The following is an 18,965-nucleotide window of genomic DNA, read 5'->3' as shown; positions in this document are numbered from 1 at the left end:
GTTTATACCAAATTTTTGACAAAATACATAAAATGTCCTTGTTATTAATTAAGGTAATATGATAATCTTATCTACTGTAACTTCAGTGTATGTTGGCTGACGTGTTAAAACTTACCTGAGAACATAGGAGGGGCGCAGCAGACAGGGATATCCCACCTGGTTGGTGAAGGCAAAAGCATCTTCCTGTGAAGGGAGAGAAAAGCACAGCAGATGTTGTAAGCCTTTTTTTTTTTTAAATCATTTTGAAAAAGATAAGAGTGATGCCTGAAATCATTCAGAATGGTCTGTCACACTTTGGAGCCACTTAAAAGATTTTACAGTAATCAAGTTTAAATATGCATGTAGTAAGATATGGTAAAATGTGAGGTAAAAGTACAACAAATACTGAAAAAGTTACCATTACAATGTTAGCCAAATGTTAAAAATAAGTAAAAACAAAACATCAAAATGCATGTAACATTTAGCGACACTGCTGTTATTTATCTCACTTTTTTACTTTTGAAACAAACACATTTGATTGCTCCAAAACTTCACTGAGCTACAAATCCTTTTGAGGCAGACAAAGAAGAAATAGCATTGTAACAAACACAAAAACAGTTCAACAACAAAAGAAGCTATTCTAAAAAAAAGTTTAAAAAAAATTAAGTATTTAGTAAAAATTGTTTTAAAAGGCGGACACCAAATTTAATTGGTCAATGGTTGAACTGTGGCTTAAAAAGCTCCATCACCCATCCTCAGTCTTTAGCCTGAGCTTTGTTTTGTATTTCAATCTAACTCTCTGCATATTTATCATTAAGGAATTCATATTATTGTTAGAAAGCTGTATGATGAGAGCCACTTGAGACAGAAAACAAAGAATCAATATCAAATCAATGGTGTGTGTTTGCTCTCATCCTCGTAACATTTTACCCATTCTCAATTTAGCCATACACAGAACAAATCAAAAGAGTAAATGGGAGATTCGAAGTGCTCCAACAGAAATAAGAGCTTCAATTCATCTCCCTTTTTCTTTTCTTCCATTCAGTTCACATGAGGAATGAGATAAAGAGTAGGAGTCGTGGAAGGAGTCTAGCAGTGAGAGAAAGACTGCATGTCCTCCTCCTCATCGCTCTCTCTCTCTCTTTCTCTCTCTCTCTCTCTCTCTTCTCTCCTCTAGCCTAGTCTAGCCTTTTTCTCTCATCATTACCCACTGTTCAATCGCCAGGTGGAGTATCATTAACAAACACAAAACAGCCTCCCAGAGATGCAAGAACCATCTCCCCACGGCTGTGCCGGAGTTATTCCAGCCCAATACAGACAAACAGGGAATCGGCAGGGAAATAGAATATGTAGGTAGACTCTGGAGAGAGAGAACTTTATCTGTCTGTACCGGCTAATCGCTCCTCAGTGGTAACAGAATACATGAGCCACGGTAATGGAAGAGACATATTTCAGCGCTGACTGCAGACACATTTCAGTGCTCCACATGTTCTACAGAGGGGCCTGCCAGTGCTTCATTCTGATGGAGCCACGAGCGAGTTGAGAGGGCCAAACACAAGAAAATCGCTAAATAGGACAGTAAGTAGCAGGGCACCGTGCCCCTGTGAGGATGAAAGTTCTACAAATAATGAGACAAGTTTGTCTGTAGGGAAAGGTGTGACGCTGTAGGGCTGTAAACTAAAGGTAATATGTGTGTTTGGTGTGAGGTAGTCAAAACCAAAACAAAATACATTTTTGTAATTATATAAATAAAACACAAATGTTAGACTTTCTTAAAGCAGATATGTACACAAACCTAAATTAGAAAATAAAAATGATCCCTAGATGGGAATGTCTTTTAGAAGCAAACATCATTTGCCTGAACTAAAATTCTCATTCTCTCAACACCTTGAGCTTACAGCCTCAGCTAACTAATTTTCTGGGGGAAACAATGATCCTGTTACTCAGGGACGTCATCCTTTTACTGTTTGTTGCCAAATGAGCGGTCAAAGCAACTGAACTTAAGCTTACTGGTTGGGTGGAGTATTATCTTAGTGCAAGAGTAATACTACAACACTTAGCGGTCAAAAAAACACTTTGTGGCGCTCAGATCCCACTCTACGATTCTCACACATTTTACAGGAGCAATTTGAAAAGATCTTCTTGGCATATTGTCACAACGTATTTCGTGCTACAATGTATCATTAACGCCCCTACTATCCATTTTTTTCCCCCTCTCACCAGGGAGCTGAGGGCCTTCCATGGGGCCTGGGCCACCCCGAGGTCATCCAATATGCTGGAGAAGACAGAGCGTTCCTCAGCACGGTCGATCTGCAGGGGGCTGGTCCCCAGAATCTTCACCCCATTCATGTGCAATGGGACAGCCAGGTTGTTGGGGATCTGGCCTCCAACAGACACAATACTGCCAGAGCAACCCTGGAGAGGAGAGGAGAGGAGAGGAGAGGAGAGGAGAGGAGAGGAGAGGAGAGGAGAGGAGAGGATGGAAAAAGAAGAATGTGTGAGATAAAAAAAGAGGATAGAACAACAGGTAGAATAAAAGAATGAGAAGTGGAAGGAGGAGAAAGGACAGGAGAAGAAGAGATACTCTGTCAACAGTCTGAAACCTGTGGCCACTTCCAATTATTCTGGCCAGTGATCACACAGTAAAACATGAGACAAACAAAAACAGTTGATCTCGGTCATGCCATGGGTTTAGTTATCACCAGAGAGTGTGTGTGTGTGTGTGTGTATATATATATATATGTGCTCCTTTTAATAAACAGCATGCAGCCCCCTTTCCTGTCTAGCTGATCCAGGGGGGATGTTGTTTCCATAGCAATGCCAGGTTGTATCTCTTCATTATTCATGGACCTGCTCTCCTGCTCTGTCCAGGGTTTATCTCCATGCTCTAATGCTGTATTTATCACACACACACACACACACACACACACACAAAAAGCAAAAGGGCACTGTAGCTGTGAGGTAGGATTGATGGTAATGCTATCACCCTGAACAAACAAATACTTAATTATACTCTGATCCCATTGCAACTTTAACTGGATTACAATTCTTCTGCAAGGAAAAGCCAACGGACGTTAGTACGCAAACACACAACACTACATAAATACACAGACACCAACAAACATATTATACACAGAAAATATCAGGGAAATGGTCACTATTCATGCCCTTGAGCAATCTTAAGGGTCAGCTGGGCTTGAGTAGCAATGGGAAATAAGGTGGAAATTATGTATAATTTTATACAAGATATATATAGTCTGGTCATGTATGTGGAATCACATCAGTTCATATAACTCAAATGATAATCACTAAAATTTGTCATTTTGTTATAAATTTGAGTATACACTGACATTATCATTCATTTAGACATGAGAACTGAGTATTGTGATACTGTATTATAATGTATCTCCATGACACTAGCAGACTTACAGATGATACACCTCAGAAGCTTGGATGTTAAAATGCCAGAAAAGTAGACAGGAGGCTTTTCCACAGTTTCTGTGAATAAAATCAACTTTTTTCTTCGTCATAAAATAACCTAAAAGCCTCACAGTGATGTAAAATGACCACCAAAGAATATATTTACCCAAAAAAACAATTTAGCAAGCACAACCACATAAACTATGAGTGTTATAGAGAGGTCAGCAGACCTAGAAAATCCATAAAAAAAATCCACACACACTTGTAAGTACAAAAACCTAAGCTCTTAAATCTTAGAAAAGCCTATAGAGCTGCATAATAAATGTCCCAATTAGGACTCATTCAGAGTTTTCCCAGTTTCTGTTAGACAGAGAGAGAGTGGTTTGGTTGGCCAAGACCATCCTGGAAGATAAGGCAGAAAAAGCTGCACGCTTAACTAGTTTCTGAGATTACATACCATTTTATATACTGTATAAATATGAATCAACAGAGAGTTTTTGGATATTGTCAGTTATGTTTCATCCATGCCACTCTGAGCAGAGAATGTTTTTTGGGTTTTTTCCCCCCCAGCACTATGAACATCTACTCTAAGGGAACTCCATGATAATGAGTCAGTCACGCTGCTAATGTTTAACAATGTTTAACTTCTACTTTTTTTAAACAAAGAATTATTCTTGAGCAGTACAGTCATGAAACCTTTAATTAGAGAAATTATGCGTATGCTGTGTGCCAGTATTAAACCAATAAATCTATTTGCCAGTAATATAAGGCAAATATTCTTTTTTGTTTAAATTTCACTAGTGTTTCCTACCTCTGACCTGGTTGACATGATTGATTTCTTTTATTATATATGTATTGTGTAATTGATCAATACTACTCTGCATAGGGGAAGTCTGCAATGCAATATTTCAGATATCAGATTCCACTCAATACAGATGAATATATAAGTAGTTATTATCCCTGTGATAGATTAGCGACATGTCCAGAGTGACTTGCCTCTCTCCCAATGCATGCTGGAATAGGCCCAGCTGCCCAGACCAGGATACTGTAAGTGGTGTAGAACATGGATAATATCAGTGGTACAACAATGGTAGTTGTAGCGTCTTGGGTTTTCAGTGGTGAGTTGAAGAATTCTATCATCTACCAATACAAAAATCTTTTCCTTGACAAAAAAGAAGCCGGTATATAGATGACTTGTGTATTTAGCCTGAATTTTTAGAAATGGCATGTTTGCATGTGTGTCCTAACCTCCTGTTGGGTGATGTCCAGGATGCGTTCCAGGGTCAACTCCTCAAAGTAGAGGCGGTCACACTCGTCAAAGTCAGTGCTGACCGTCTCAGGGTTGTGGTTGACCACCACTGTCTTCTTTCCCATCTGTCTCAAAGCTCTGATGCTGGACACCGCGCACCAGTCAAACTCTACACTGCTCCCTGGTGGATCAAACAGTCGATGAATTTGAGTATGTTGGCCATAAACAGGAGAAATTTAACATAACAAATAGACAACTGCATGACTGTGACATTTGTTTTCCATGCAAATTATATTCTGTCTGTTTAGACCAAATTTCCTATGAACCCTATTGCTTCCTCTGCGACATTACTGTATTAGAGCTGATTAACAACCCTTGACAATAACTCTTGCTAAAGCGGGGTAGCAACTGTATGTAGCAAGTTTAAACTTTTTTGTGTGGCAAACGAAATGTAAGACTGTCAATCTTTTAAGCAATGGTATTATTTGTTTATTAATATAATCAGCAAAACCTTTATTTGAACAGCATGAAAATTATATGAAAGCGTATTGTCGGACTCACCAATGTGGTAGGGCCCACAACCAAGAACCATAATTCCCTGGTCTTTAAAGTCCAGATCATGCTCCTGATGGATTGGATAAAATTGTTAATGATGCACTCTTGTGGACATCAATAATTCTTCAGCACAGCAAAAACACCCATCTTACAATTAATATTACTAATCTTCTAATTTCAATTTTTTTTTCCAGAACCAATTTAAATGTTGAAATTGTATTTTCGATTAGACATTGATTGGATTGGCTACATACATAAATACATACAGTACATCATAGTGGTACTATTATAAATTTTTCCTTTTGCAGAGACCACATACTTCACCATGATAGGTACAATACAGGTAGTTGGTCATGGCTGGATACTCTGCTGCCAAGGTGTCAATCTGAGGGAGGGATCAGAGAAAGGGTTAAAGGCTTAGAGGTTAAAATAGGTCATTCATTCAGATGTAAAAGAGAAAAAAGAAGAAAAAAAGTTACTCTTGTCTGCCACACTCACAAGTAATAGTAATGTTTACTATAAACCTGTTCATTTCTGTTACATACAAACTCCACACAGAAAGACCCCAGTAACCCGCAAGGAAGTTTTAATTTGTAATGGTTTGTACCCCAATACCACAGTTTAACACTCTGAAAGGAGCAAATCTACATAATAGTACATTTACTCTAGTAAATGTTTTAATGCAGGACTATTACTTGTGATCGATCGTATTCCATTGTGGTAATACTACTTTATGCAACTCAAAAGTGTTGCTTGTGTAGACAAAGCCTGATAAAGCGTTACTCCTTCTTACCAAAGAACTCTGTTGTTGTCCAAAAACTATTCAATCAATGAATTGTGGATACAAATAAAAGAGATAAAATAATGCAAATGTTATCATTTAAGTAAATGATCTAAATACTTCTTTAGCAGGTGATTTTTTTTTTTTTTTTTTTTGCATGTTTTGACCAGGAATTACAATCTAGACAAAACACATGTCAATACTGTATGAGGCGGAAAGACAGTCGATGATAGCTTTAACCTTTATGCTCCCTACATATTTTCATAGTCCTCTCATTTATATATGTGGCCAAAGGAAACTAGTCTGCAGGGTCAGTTATTTCAGTCTATCTGACCTACGGTGAAAGCTCCAAGACGGAGGCCAGTGATGCTCACCTGTTTGACCCAGGGTCTGATGCCGTGACTGAGCCTCAGCTCTCTGGCTTCTCTCTCACTGGAGCCCAGAATCTGACCAACCTGCCGGTCTGAGAAGCCGTCCTGCTTGGCCTTCAACAGTAGTTCCTTGGGTACTGTGCCACTGTAGGAAAAGCCAATATGGATTAAATAGAATTTTTATTTATTAAATTACTAGTCAGGTTTTCACCGGGGCTTTCTGTATTTGACTAGTTTAGGCATCAGGATCACTGCCAAGAACATTTCACTCCATTAGTACTGGAACAACAGCACTCTTGCCGTTTTGTACCATAACCAAATCTGTCCTTTATGCCAAAAGAAAAGAGCAAAAGATTGATTCTGGTACAACACTATGTCACCTGCAAAGTAGAGGTTAGCAGAGTCTGTCAATCATCTCTTAAGCTTAAAGGTTTAATGCACAACATGCCTGACATGAATGTGGTAGTGAAGAAAAAGAAACCTACTCAGGTGGATGAAGAAAAGGACAAGTTTATTTTTTATTGTTTTCTGTCTCTCATATCTGTGTATTTTCAAGTCAACTGAACCAAGAGGGTCAATCCAGCAAGTGGGTCATGACTGGCTCACCTACCCAGTGGTGTGGACAGCAGGGAACAGCCCGCCACAGAGCAATCAATAACACATAGACAAAGAAGGTGCCAAGGTGCCAGAGCACCAGGTTGGCAAGTGCAACCATTTAAAGCATATTATAAATCAATAAAACTTTAATGTGAGGTGTGAGGTTAAATGGGAAAATGGTGGCAGAAATAAAGTTAATTATCAAGAGGCGATTTTGAACTGGAGCAACTGGACCAATTTATAAAAACCATGAATATGCTTCCTATTTAATACTTTGAGTCACGTCTTGTTGGTTACCCTTTTACCAACCTACCAAAGTGCAATTTATAGAAAATGATGGGAAAGGGAAAATATGACAGTCTGAGATAGGCATAAGAGAACAGTGAGAAAGATGTGGAGAAGAGGAAAGAATTTTGTCTTTTTTAAGTAAGGGGACACTATTATGTGTTTCTGCATTTTACATTTTTACTGATTAATCAACAACATACCTTGTACCTGGCAACAACTTACTGGGAGTTTAAAGTGCTGAAATAGTTTTTGCTTTCTTTCCATATTCAAATATGACAAATCAAAATGGTACAAAAGAGTCAGTACATTATCAAAAGGAAGAAGACACTTACATGTTTGCTGTTTTATATGGAGTTAAATCAAAGGATCAATATCAAGTAAATTACTGTGCGTTAAGTACCGGGATTTGTCCAGGAAATGTTAAGCCTAACTTAGCACAAAGATGGGAGGCAGGGTGAAATCACTAGCTTCTCCCATAAATAGAAAAGGACACCTTTCAAAACTGCCTTGTTTACATGTTGCATCATGTTTTCTAGCAAGCTAGCCCACAATACATCCAAAAATCAACTTGGTTTTGCTCAGAGTTAAGAAACTGTGAAAAGCCAGTAACAGTGAGGACAGGACATGTGTGATGCTGGTGCAGTTACTGGACTCAGCTGATTTGGCCATAAAAATAGTTCCAGTGCATACTATATCAGCTTAAAAAAACATACTGAAATGTTTGTCTACTTCTGAACTTGTTAATGAACAAGATGTGTAAATACAACAACTATGGAGTTGTTGGAAGGCTCTTTTGACAGAACTCAGCTAACTGTGTCCCTTTGCTTTCTGTTTTTGTGGCAAGTTAAACTAAACACATGAATGCACAGTGATGAAATTGATATTGATCTGCTCATGTAACTCCCACTAAGAAAGCAAAAGGCGTATTTCCTATAATGTCACAGTATTACTTTAACCCTAGGTAGAGACAAAATTAATTCTTATTTTTTTGTGAACCACAACTTTCTCTCCCTCCTCCTTATCTGAATTATTTATGACCTTGTAGAGTAATAATATTGGAAATGTCAAGTGTCTTAACTCCCACTGCACACGGCTGGGCTGAGAAATAAACCCCAAAAACAACAAAAGGAGAGAGCAGTTCTGAGTCAGAATCACAGGAAGGAAAGAAATTTGAGCTGAGAGCTTGGTTGACGTTTGTACAGTTATCCTCTCTGGAAGATTCAGTTTATTTATTTACTATTTATTTTTATTTTGTATTTATACAGAATTACACTGGAAGAGCAGTTTAAAGCAAGACGGAAATCCTTTGCATGCCATGAACTTATGTACATACACCCTTACACATAAAGCATGAAATACACATTAAGACAATGTGCGAGTGAGGAAAAGGGACTGCCAGATATTCTCACATTTGCTTACAAAAACATGCACACACACTAAATTAAAAAATGACAAGAAGCAATTTCTGTTTTTTCACACTTTCCATTTTGTTAATTTTTCACTTAATCAAGTTGAGAATTAAATTAAAATGACACTTGTGTATTGTATAATTGCTGCCCTTACAAACTGGGCAAGTCCTTTTAATTGTAATTCATGTCATGCACAGGGTTTATGTACCTAATTATCTCTGTCCTCATTCGCAGGTGTATAGTCAGGTTGTCATATTCTGAGTTCTGCTTTGTGTAATCAAACTTAACATAAAATATGTCTTGAAGGGATAAAAAAATTTTGATAGACGTCATGTCTCTAGGGAGGACATGGAAAAGGGCGCACCCATCATTCAGCATACAACTGGTTTCGGACCACCACCAGGCACAAAAAACAGATCTGCATGTGTATGCCTATACGAATATATCTGATCATACTGTACTTTAAAGCTAACGGTCAACACAGAATGTGGAATATGGTACAGGTATAATATTGTTGTAGGATCTATTTTGATTCCTGGCTCCAGCAATGAGAGGGTTGGCAGCTTTTATTTGTCATATATCATTGTAAATTGTAAATTTCTTTAGGTTTTGGACTTCTGAAGAAGTCATCTTGGGCTTCAGGAAATTGTGATGGTTATTTCTTCACTATTTTTTTTTTGACGTTTTATAGACTTAACTGCTTAGTCCAAAAAATAATTGGCAGATTAATCAATAACAACAATAATTGTAAGTTGCAGTGCTAATATAAACGTGTAGTCTTTAACAATAATGCATACATACATTGTATCGCCATAATAATACAAGTAATTACGGTGGCTTCTTGTTTGTGATTGGACAGAACCCAAGTCCCTGGCAACAGTTCAATGTCATTTGTGAAATGTTGTGTTTTGTGAAATGGTCATACCTTTACCAACCAATTAACTTAGTTAAACCACTACTTCACAACGCAGTGAAAATAGAGTCAGTGAGATGGAGATATTCATTGTCAGAGTGAACATCTTTTTTCAAAGAATTGGTCACTGTTTTCTTCTAATCTTAAATCCTAACACTGCATGTGCCTTGTACATAGGAAGAAGGATTTTTCTAATTTCTATCAATAAATATCCTTCAGTCCTAACTACAGCAATAGAAGATCCAACACTCCTATGCACACAAACAATGAGTCTGCTGACCAGTAGAGCATGAATCCCACCTGTACTTAGCTCTACGCTCCACCAGTCTGGCAGCAGCCTATTGTTGTGTGCCCATCCCAATGTCCCCTGCTCCAGAGGCAGTGGAGACTACAACAGCCTTCCATGTGTCAGTGTGTTGTGGTGGGCGCCCACCACACAGCCAGCCATTAATTATTAAACAGCAGAGTCAGAAGAAAGCAGTAGGTAACCTGTGGCTGAGCCATGAAAATTCAAAGTGGCTGTCCGGGTAAGAGCCCGAGGGCAGAGAGAGAGAGAGATGACAGGAGGCGAACCACGGGAGAAAAATAAAACGGAGACGTGAAGAGACTGGGGTCCATCTGATTTTTGAGTACCCAACATTTTCCTATTGAAGAAAATTCAGTAATTTCTAGAAATAACAGATTCAGAGTTTCCCCAAATTCTATTCTGGTTTATCCATTTCTAATTCCTCTGGCCACCAGATGAAACAGGAAAGGGATTTCCAATACACAATCAGTGTTGTGGGTTGGTATATATGGTGCATTTGAGGAAGCATGCGAGTTGGAAATCCTGCAGGGGTAGTGAGTGCAAGATTGGAAAAACAGTGCTGCATAGACAAGAATCAAGCTTGAAAACATTAAATAAGCTATGGAAGCAGAACTTCCACATATGTTCATGTCTATATTTAATCAAATGGTGTAGTTTCCTGAGATTTCCAGAAAACGGTGGACATAACTTGCCAGTGACACAAATGTTCATTAAGCGGATTGTCGTGCACTGTATTAGTTGTCAGGATCCTGCTGTGACCTACCATACTGTGCTGAAATGTTTGTTTTGTCTTTTTATGCTACAACTGTGGGACACAAATTGTCTTCTATGTAATAAAATTATTAAATTGAATTGCTTAATTTAGAAACATAAGAATATACTTTCCCTGCAGTTGTTACAGAGTTGTGTGCAGACAATATTGAAGTCAGCAGTGGATAACTTGTCTAACAGTGACCAAGCCAACTTGGGATCTAGATAAGGAATTACAATATATTTCATAAAATGATAATAATCCATGAGTTGCCTGCCTGTGGCACAACAGACTGCAACTTAATGGATGGACGGAGGGATATACTGTATTTTGGAGGAGATAGTTCCACTTAACTAGATATTTTCAGCCATCAAAGAGAAGCAAAAAGTCAGAGATACCATTTAGTAAGTGTAACTTTTACTCTTGTTCTTGAGGATGTCACAGCACTCACATACAGGCACAGGTAATCATAACACTTGAATTCTTAATTCAACAGCACATGAATCGACTAGCACATTACAGAAATATAAAAGTAACAAAAAAATGGCTCTGTTTGCACAAGATGTGCATCTGTGTGTATGTGCTACCTGCTGTAGTTCGCCAAGTGTTGCTCCAGCTGTGTTATCCTGCGGAGTTTGTGGAGGAACCACTTGTCTATGGCTGTCAGCTGGTGGATCTGATCAACACTCATGCCGCTGTGGAGGGACTTAAAAGTAGAGACATGAAACAGAATCAGTGTTACATTTATCAATCATCATAAAATTCATCATTAAAAACACATCAACTAGGTTTCACAAAGTTTCAACAAATTCTCAATTGCTTATGATTGAAACCATGCTACAAATCATTCACTGAACCCTCACTGGATAGGAATGGTCATTCAGAGCAGTCACTGTAAATACTATGTTTTTATCCATCAATCGTTTTAGGACTCCTTCAAGTAAAATATATTGCAGGAACAATATATTATTTTGCCAATATTGACCTTTTATTAAAAATCTGATAATCTGTGTAATTAACCTGTAATATGACAGAGGTTGTGCCTTGACAACAGCTAGTTAATATGTTTTTATCATTTCTGGCCAGAGAAATCATTCCAGGTTAGTGTGGGAGAATTTTACTCAGCAGTCTGTAAAACCTACTTTGCCCTGCCGTAAGGAGTTTCTAATCAAGCTGCAAGTGATTATTACTGGGATTTTCAGTAGAGAGTTTTAGTGTCTTATGTGATTTGAGAGGCAACTCCACATGCAAACAGATATACATGCTGGATAAAATACAATATGTAACAAATGTTAAAGAAACATGCAAATGTTTGTGTTTTTGAGTGTTGATGCCTGAGATGCAAAACATGACAGCAAAAATGCATACAACATATCAGAGAATTACATCTAATTTATTTTCCTCCAGTATCTTGTACAGTGCCTCTGGAAAATATTCACAGCGCTTCACTTTTTCTACATTTTATTATGTTACAGCCTTATTCCAAAATGGATTAAATTCATTATTTTCCTCAAAATTCTACAAACAATACCCCATAATGACAACATGAAAGATGTTTGTTTGAAATCTTTGCCTATTTATTAAAAATAAAAAAAATCATGATTTCAAACAAACATCTTTCACGTTGTCATTATGGGGTATTGTTTGCAGAATTTTGAGGAAAATAGTGAATTTAATCCATTTTGGAATAAGGCTGTAACATAACAAAATGTGGAAAAAGTTTAGCGCTATGAATACTTTCCGGATGAACTGTATCTTTGCTACTTATCATAGTTTACGTCTGAATAACTGTGTAGGAGGGTAGGTGTGTCTTGTGGCCTCGGCTGTTTTAATTTTATATGCTTGCCCCACCATAACAATAAAATATTGTCTCAAATGGTCTGGACCTAAAAAGCCTGGAGATAAGATGTGGATCATTAATCCCTAATGCTGTCGCCATCTTCAATGATCTCCCGCCATATTTAAAAGGGGACAAATATATCTCCACTGTCGGGACAGCAAGCTCACACAGTTGGAGGTTTTGATACTGACACGACCTCATTCTGCTCTTCTCTCAGCTGGTGATAAAAGCATGTTGAAGTGCTAGACCTGCAGATGTTTTTCACCTTGCAATAGTTCATGTAACATCTCTGTTTGAATGATGGAGCTTGACCCTGTGTCAAGATACTTATACAAGTGCTTTTTCACCTTCATCTGATTCTATGAGGAAAAAGTCTGTATTGGGCAAGCACAAAAACAGACTTATCAAAAATATATATAATAAATAATATATTTCAGATTATGTTATTTTGATTAATCCTCCCCCATATTTGTACACATTTGAAAAGGCCACACTATTAGTAAGCATAAACACTCTTTACACTGTATGTGACAAGTATTTCCACACAATTAGACATTCACAACTGGGCATGCAGGTTGGTCAGGGACACATTTTACTCTGCATTTCATGTTTTTTTTTTTCATGATAATTTTTCTGTTACACTTCAAAATGTGATTTTAATGAGAAAACTGACTAGTCAGTGCCATTTATTATTAACCCTCTACATCCCAGTAGAATTCTAGAATGTTGTTGCAGTTCACTGAGAAGCCGCACTTAAATGTGCATTTTCCTACTCAGTCCAAACAAACAGCTCTCTCAAAAACTAATCATCACAAGCTGTGTTCATTTAAAACAAAAACACACAACTTCCTCTCCTCTCCTAATTTTTACCAAATATGTGGCATGTGTAGCTGTTTAGACTTAGTTTGAGTCAACACATAAAAGAAACACCAGACAAAACAACAAATAGCACTAAAACTTGTAAATAGCTACTTCCTTTAACTTCACAATTTATCTTTATTTTTTATCTTCCTCACACACACACACACTTTTTTTTTCTTTGAAAGAAACTATTATCAAAACTGCAAGTCACTACAAACTGTACTCAAAGTGAGCCAATAATAGCCTATAATAACACCTATTTAGGCTATTTTTACTTAGGTGTAGCCTACATAATATGAAATGAAAATATAATAATAATAATATCAAAATATTCAATGGGAGATGCAATGGATTCCAAATGAAGATGAAGTAACTCCAAATCAATTTTACAACAAGAATGTGATCCACAACATTTCTCCCCATCTGCTTTGTCAACAAACATAGCGTATAATCACACCCAATTTTTACTTAGGTGTAGGCCTACATGAAATTAATATATAATTATGCCAAACAATCAAAACATTCAATGAGAAATGCATTGCAGCCTACCTAAAAGAAGAGTAAGTAAATTCAGCTCATTATTATAATGAATATGTGATCCACAACATTTCTCTCTGTTTGCTTTGTGAGTCTAACAACAAAACAGATGCTTCACTGGATAACGCTAGGCTTTCAAAATTAAAGAGAAATGTCCCACACTTCAACCCACACAGCAATGTTAAGAACAAACAACAGAAATGTGGTAGTAGGTAGTGTCTTTGGCAATTTATATAAAGAACAAATCGCCAAATTTATGTGTGGAAAAGTCGCAGCAACCTGGTCAGTCCTCCCTACTGGCTCTTCGGCGCACTGACCCCTGGAAAACAGTGTCCGTCTCCAGCAGTGAGAGCCGGGTAGGTCCCGCTGTTTATTGACGGTGATTATGTGATATGATTTTGAGCAACAAACTTGAACTCACACACTGTGTTGCTTTCCACAATGCACTGTGGGCCAGGATCTTTCTCATAACACAATCTTACGGCATCCATAAGATTATAAAGACAGGGACGCTTAGTTTAGCCTACAAGTGGAAACCGGGTGGAAATCCGCTAAAAGAAATAAAACAAAATCAGATCTGAATGTTACGATGTATATTTCCGGTGACTGATGACAACTTAAAGTATCTACAATACAAAGCTCAGGACTTTATTTTCTGTGTTTTGACACAATGGGAATAATTTTAAAATGATGCTATGGGGTCTAGAGAATTAATGTTATAAAAGGTACCTTGGCGAGGGAGAAGATGCGGGTGATGGAGGGCACAGCCAGCTCCTGTTGCAGGTCCTGGGTGTCAGCCCAGGCTTTCTTGAGTGGCAGCCGGGGCATGAAGCCATCCACTGAGGGATGACACATCCTCAGGGCCTTCTGCACACTCTCCTCAAAGGTCCGGCCCACTGCCATCACCTGAATCCAGAAGAGGGAAATATATGACAGAATAATATGGGTGTGTGAGTATAGTGAATAAAGAAGTGAGTGAGTGAGTGAGTGAGTGAGTGAGTGAGTGAGTGAGTGAGTGAGTGAGTGAGTGTTTATCGGCGGATCCTCCCCCACCTCTCCGACACTCTTCATGGAACTGCCTATTTCATGGGACATGCCCTGGAAGCGGTCCAGGTCCCAACGGGGGATCTTGGTGACGATGTAGTCTAGACTGGGCTCAAAGCAGGCTGTGGTCTTTTCCGATACAGCGTTCTTGATCTCTGGCAGAGGGATACCCAGAGCCAGCTTAGCGGCAACAAAAGCCAAGGGATACCTGTGAGACATGGACCAAAGGGCAGGGAGACCAAAATCAACTAGTGGTTGAAGTTTCTCACAAAATAAGTATTATTAGCATTATCACACAGTAATGCTCTTGATCAAAACTGTGATGTTGTATTGACTCCTATACTTGGTCCTACTGGAAAGCTCTAAAGCTCTTTTTGATGTTTAACAATTGTAAAAATCTGTTCTCTTCAATAAAATCCAATTTATTCATATCTTTTGATATCATAGCACTACCAGATGCCCGTCTGAGAATACCAGTCCCACTGATGATATCAAGGACTACCTCCTCAGCAAACAACTATTAAGCAAATGGAGTCAGTGTGTCTACAACATGGACCAGTGAATAATACTGCAGGAGTGATTTGAGAAGTGTCTTTGGACATTTTGATATTTTGTTTAACCACGAACCTGACACTATTGCTATCTATTGAAAATTACATGAATTTACGCCTATAGTGGATGACTGTTTAATACTCAAATAATAGATTATGGGTAAAATATTCATTTACAAACACTAGCTAACAAATTCTCCATCCACAAGAGGTTCTTGTGTTATTGCACCACTGCAGTACAACAGCCAGTCTGATTTAATTTGGTGGTATTTCAACTCGTCTTTTTTGAAAAACCAGAAACCTGCATACCAGAGCTCAACTGATTTGAACTAATAATAACTAATCTCTGTGGAAAAGTCCATCAAGACACATGATATATGAAATATTTTATACATTTCAAACATGTATTTCTAGCCTACTAGCAGTGTGCGCCTTCTATTTGCATGTATTCTCTCACCCAGTGGCTTTGGATGCCAGAGCAGAGCTTCTGGAGAGCCGGGCGTTAACCTCAATGATGCAGTACTCCAGGGACGATGGGTGTAGCGCATACTGGATGTTGCATTCGCCTACAATGCCAAGGTGCCGAACCACTTTGATGGCCGTCTCACGGAGCATGTGGTACTCCTCGTTGGACAATGTTTGGCTTGGGGCCACCACTATGGAGTCACCTGAAGAAGAAGGGGAAGGATTATGACTAAGAGCTGCTTTAAACAGCATTAACAGTCTCTGAACTTGGTTTCAGTTGATGAGTTAGATACAAAAACAGAGAAAACAATTCTATATAATTATGAGGTGGTGTTAAACAAATACACATCAGCATAAACAGCACATAAAGTAACAAAAGCCTGTTTCTCATTTGGATTTGGATTTATAACAGGGAACAGCAAATATCCCATGTAAGGCCTTACCCTATACATATCCACCTTTTATTGTAAATGGTTGTGTTTGCTTTTCAACATCAAAGCTTGTGTCATCTGAATTACAGTTCTGTATAGTTACTGTACAGTTCTTGAAATTAGCAACAAACATCGACATAACAAAATAATGTTATAACTGGAGTTCATCTATTGTTATACAGGATAAGCTCTAGGGCCAGAGAGTATCTCACACACACTTGTCTGTTTATCCTTTGGAAGTTGAAGGGGCACTCAAACCACCTTTAATCTTAGGCTTAAGTTTGCTTAAGTATTTGCTCAAGTATTGATTCACAATGCTTGTCTTGAGCTACAGAAAGAAAGAAAGTCAGCAAACTAAGACAAGGACAAAAGCTGTCAAAAGCATCTATATCATCTTGCCAGGTACACAATAAATTTGGTCAACATGAAAAACCTGCTTGAACTGAAGAGCAAAAAAGACAACCCGATCACCCTGAAGCAGCCTCCAAAGAAAGAAAGAATGTGTGTGGGGTTTTTTTTACGACCACTGAATACAAAAAGCAAACAGAACTGAATCAAACACAGCAGAACAGGATACTAAAAACAATACCACAAAACACATCTGCATGTCGTGTATATTTTAGTACCTGTGTGAATGCCCAGTGGGTCGAAGTTCTCCATGTTGCAGACAGTGACACAGTTATCAGCCACATCTCTCACCACCTCGTATTCCACCTCCTTCCAGCCTCTCAAAGACTTCTCCACCAGGATCTGTCTGCTCATGGCCAGAGCCTACAATATGCACAGAATATTATCAGTTTAGATGCTGTGATCCTAAATTAACCTTTTCACAGGGGGTAGACATAATAACATGAAGACCCGTACAATATAATTCAATACAATGGCTCTGCAATGTAAATACTAGGCTTGGGCAGTATCTGTTTTTTCATACCTTCCTGACATTTCACCGGGGTATACGGTATATGTGTAATGAAAAAAATAAATAAAAAAAGAACAATGATTAAGAACAATGTAAAAGCAGAGCTGCTGGTGATAGAAGTCATTGTAGCATGTATGATATTGTCTAACCTACAATGCTGTCTAATATGCAATTAGTCTGCTTAGTGCTGTACCAAACCAAATCCTCAATAAATGAATAAAGCGATTCATCAGATTAAATGAGTTAGTCTTTTTATTAAAGCAACTTTCTTTAGTGAATATAACTCGTCAATTATGGTGCTGTTAGATTGCTGCTAGACCGCCACAGTAAAATACAGGTTAATACAAATAGTTTTTTTGACAGCAGTGAAAATGTTGATTTTAAAAGGCTAAAAGCCAACAAATATGAATTGAAGCAGAATATTTCGTTAGATAAAAACACATGAAATTTGGAAATGATTACATCTATCTTGTAAAGTCAAAATTTATTGAAACAACGCTCAGGAGTTATTGGAAATGTTTAGATCACACGAGTCAGAAACAATCCTACGCAGTCACTAGGGTTTGGCCATTGGACGAATATATTGGCAAACTTTTTTTTTTTGGGCCCATTTTCGTCATTTTATTTTGCTAATTTAATGGTCTGCCTCCGAAGTACAAGTGAGAGCCGCTGCTCTGCGACAGACTCTCGTTCAACGAGCTAACCCAGCAGCAAAAAGAGTCCAGCAACAGAAGAGAGAGCCAGCAGGGAAAAACAGCTGTAGAACTAGAATATTTTTCAAATCTAAAGCTGAATTAAGGATTTATTTCGACTAAACCAGAACTGGTGTTTGTTGGAACAGTGGAAAGACTAACCAAGATGGTTTTGGTGAGTTTTATTTTGTTTCTCTCGAGTTTTAATGAAGAGTCTTTTACCATGAGTTAACAAGGCAATTAAGCTGATCTTAGTTCAGTAAAAGAGAGAAACTTTTCAGAACTCAGAAGGTGTACGGTTGTATTTTTTTTTTAATAACAAAAATAGGTGTAAGAATATTTCCTTTCTTGACATTTTTGAAAAAGTATGCACCAATCAAAAAACAGTCACAGACTGTTCATTTTGCAGTCTGCATTGACAGATTAAAACCAACTGAGCTGTCAGATATAATGCTGGATATTGCACAAAAAAACATTGTTAGCAACAGCAAACTATTCCTTTTGTGGCAGAGCACAAAAGAAACATATCTAAACAATATCAAAGATTTTATCTTTGTTCAGGTTAATGCTGTAAAAATGTGTGATGGTATAAAACTAAAAACGTTTGTCAGTAAAAGTCTGAGTAAAATGCTTCAGTTGCTGATTTGATAAGTATGTAAAGAAAAAACTAAGAGTAACAATTATAATTGTGCCCAAATGCCTACACTATCCTGACACTGCACCATTTATTCTGACCTTGTTGGCAGTTTCCTCCAGCTTTTCTTTGTTGGAACACAGACCAGAGCCCAGACCTCCCAGGGCATAGGCCGATCGTAACATCACTGGGTAGCCAATCTTCTCTGCTGCTTTCAAGGCATCAGATACCTGAAAGATGCACACAAATATCATACTGTATTTCCCCTGCTCAACACATTAAAATAAATGTCAACACATGCTTTAACACAAAAACTACAGAATACATCTACACTGTATATGCAGGATGTGTATACCATTTGTCTTACAAAA

At 38.0% G+C, this 18,965-nt stretch overlaps 1 protein-coding gene across 1 annotated transcript in view; it reads right to left on the bottom strand.

Moving 5' to 3' along the window:
- The window catches only part of cps1 (carbamoyl-phosphate synthase 1, mitochondrial), a 52,905-nt gene that overhangs the window by 21,978 nt on the left and 11,962 nt on the right, over positions 1 to 18,965 (bottom strand). The window contains exons 16-27 of the mRNA XM_044215566.1: positions 18,696 to 18,824; positions 16,976 to 17,120; positions 15,911 to 16,121; positions 14,912 to 15,110; positions 14,588 to 14,764; positions 11,208 to 11,326; positions 6,359 to 6,500; positions 5,523 to 5,588; positions 5,210 to 5,273; positions 4,648 to 4,829; positions 2,200 to 2,394; positions 116 to 183 (exon numbers count right to left, since the gene is read on the bottom strand). Of these exons, the coding sequence (XP_044071501.1) occupies positions 116 to 183; positions 2,200 to 2,394; positions 4,648 to 4,829; positions 5,210 to 5,273; positions 5,523 to 5,588; positions 6,359 to 6,500; positions 11,208 to 11,326; positions 14,588 to 14,764; positions 14,912 to 15,110; positions 15,911 to 16,121; positions 16,976 to 17,120; positions 18,696 to 18,824 (1,697 nt within the window). The remainder of the gene's footprint in view (positions 1 to 115; positions 184 to 2,199; positions 2,395 to 4,647; positions 4,830 to 5,209; positions 5,274 to 5,522; positions 5,589 to 6,358; positions 6,501 to 11,207; positions 11,327 to 14,587; positions 14,765 to 14,911; positions 15,111 to 15,910; positions 16,122 to 16,975; positions 17,121 to 18,695; positions 18,825 to 18,965) is intronic.

This window comes from Siniperca chuatsi, linkage group LG12, assembly GCF_020085105.1.
Source record: "Siniperca chuatsi isolate FFG_IHB_CAS linkage group LG12, ASM2008510v1, whole genome shotgun sequence".
Lineage (NCBI taxonomy): Eukaryota > Metazoa > Chordata > Actinopteri > Centrarchiformes > Sinipercidae > Siniperca > Siniperca chuatsi.
Note: the sequence above shows the minus strand (reverse complement) of the source record. Positions and strands in the feature narration are given on the sequence as shown.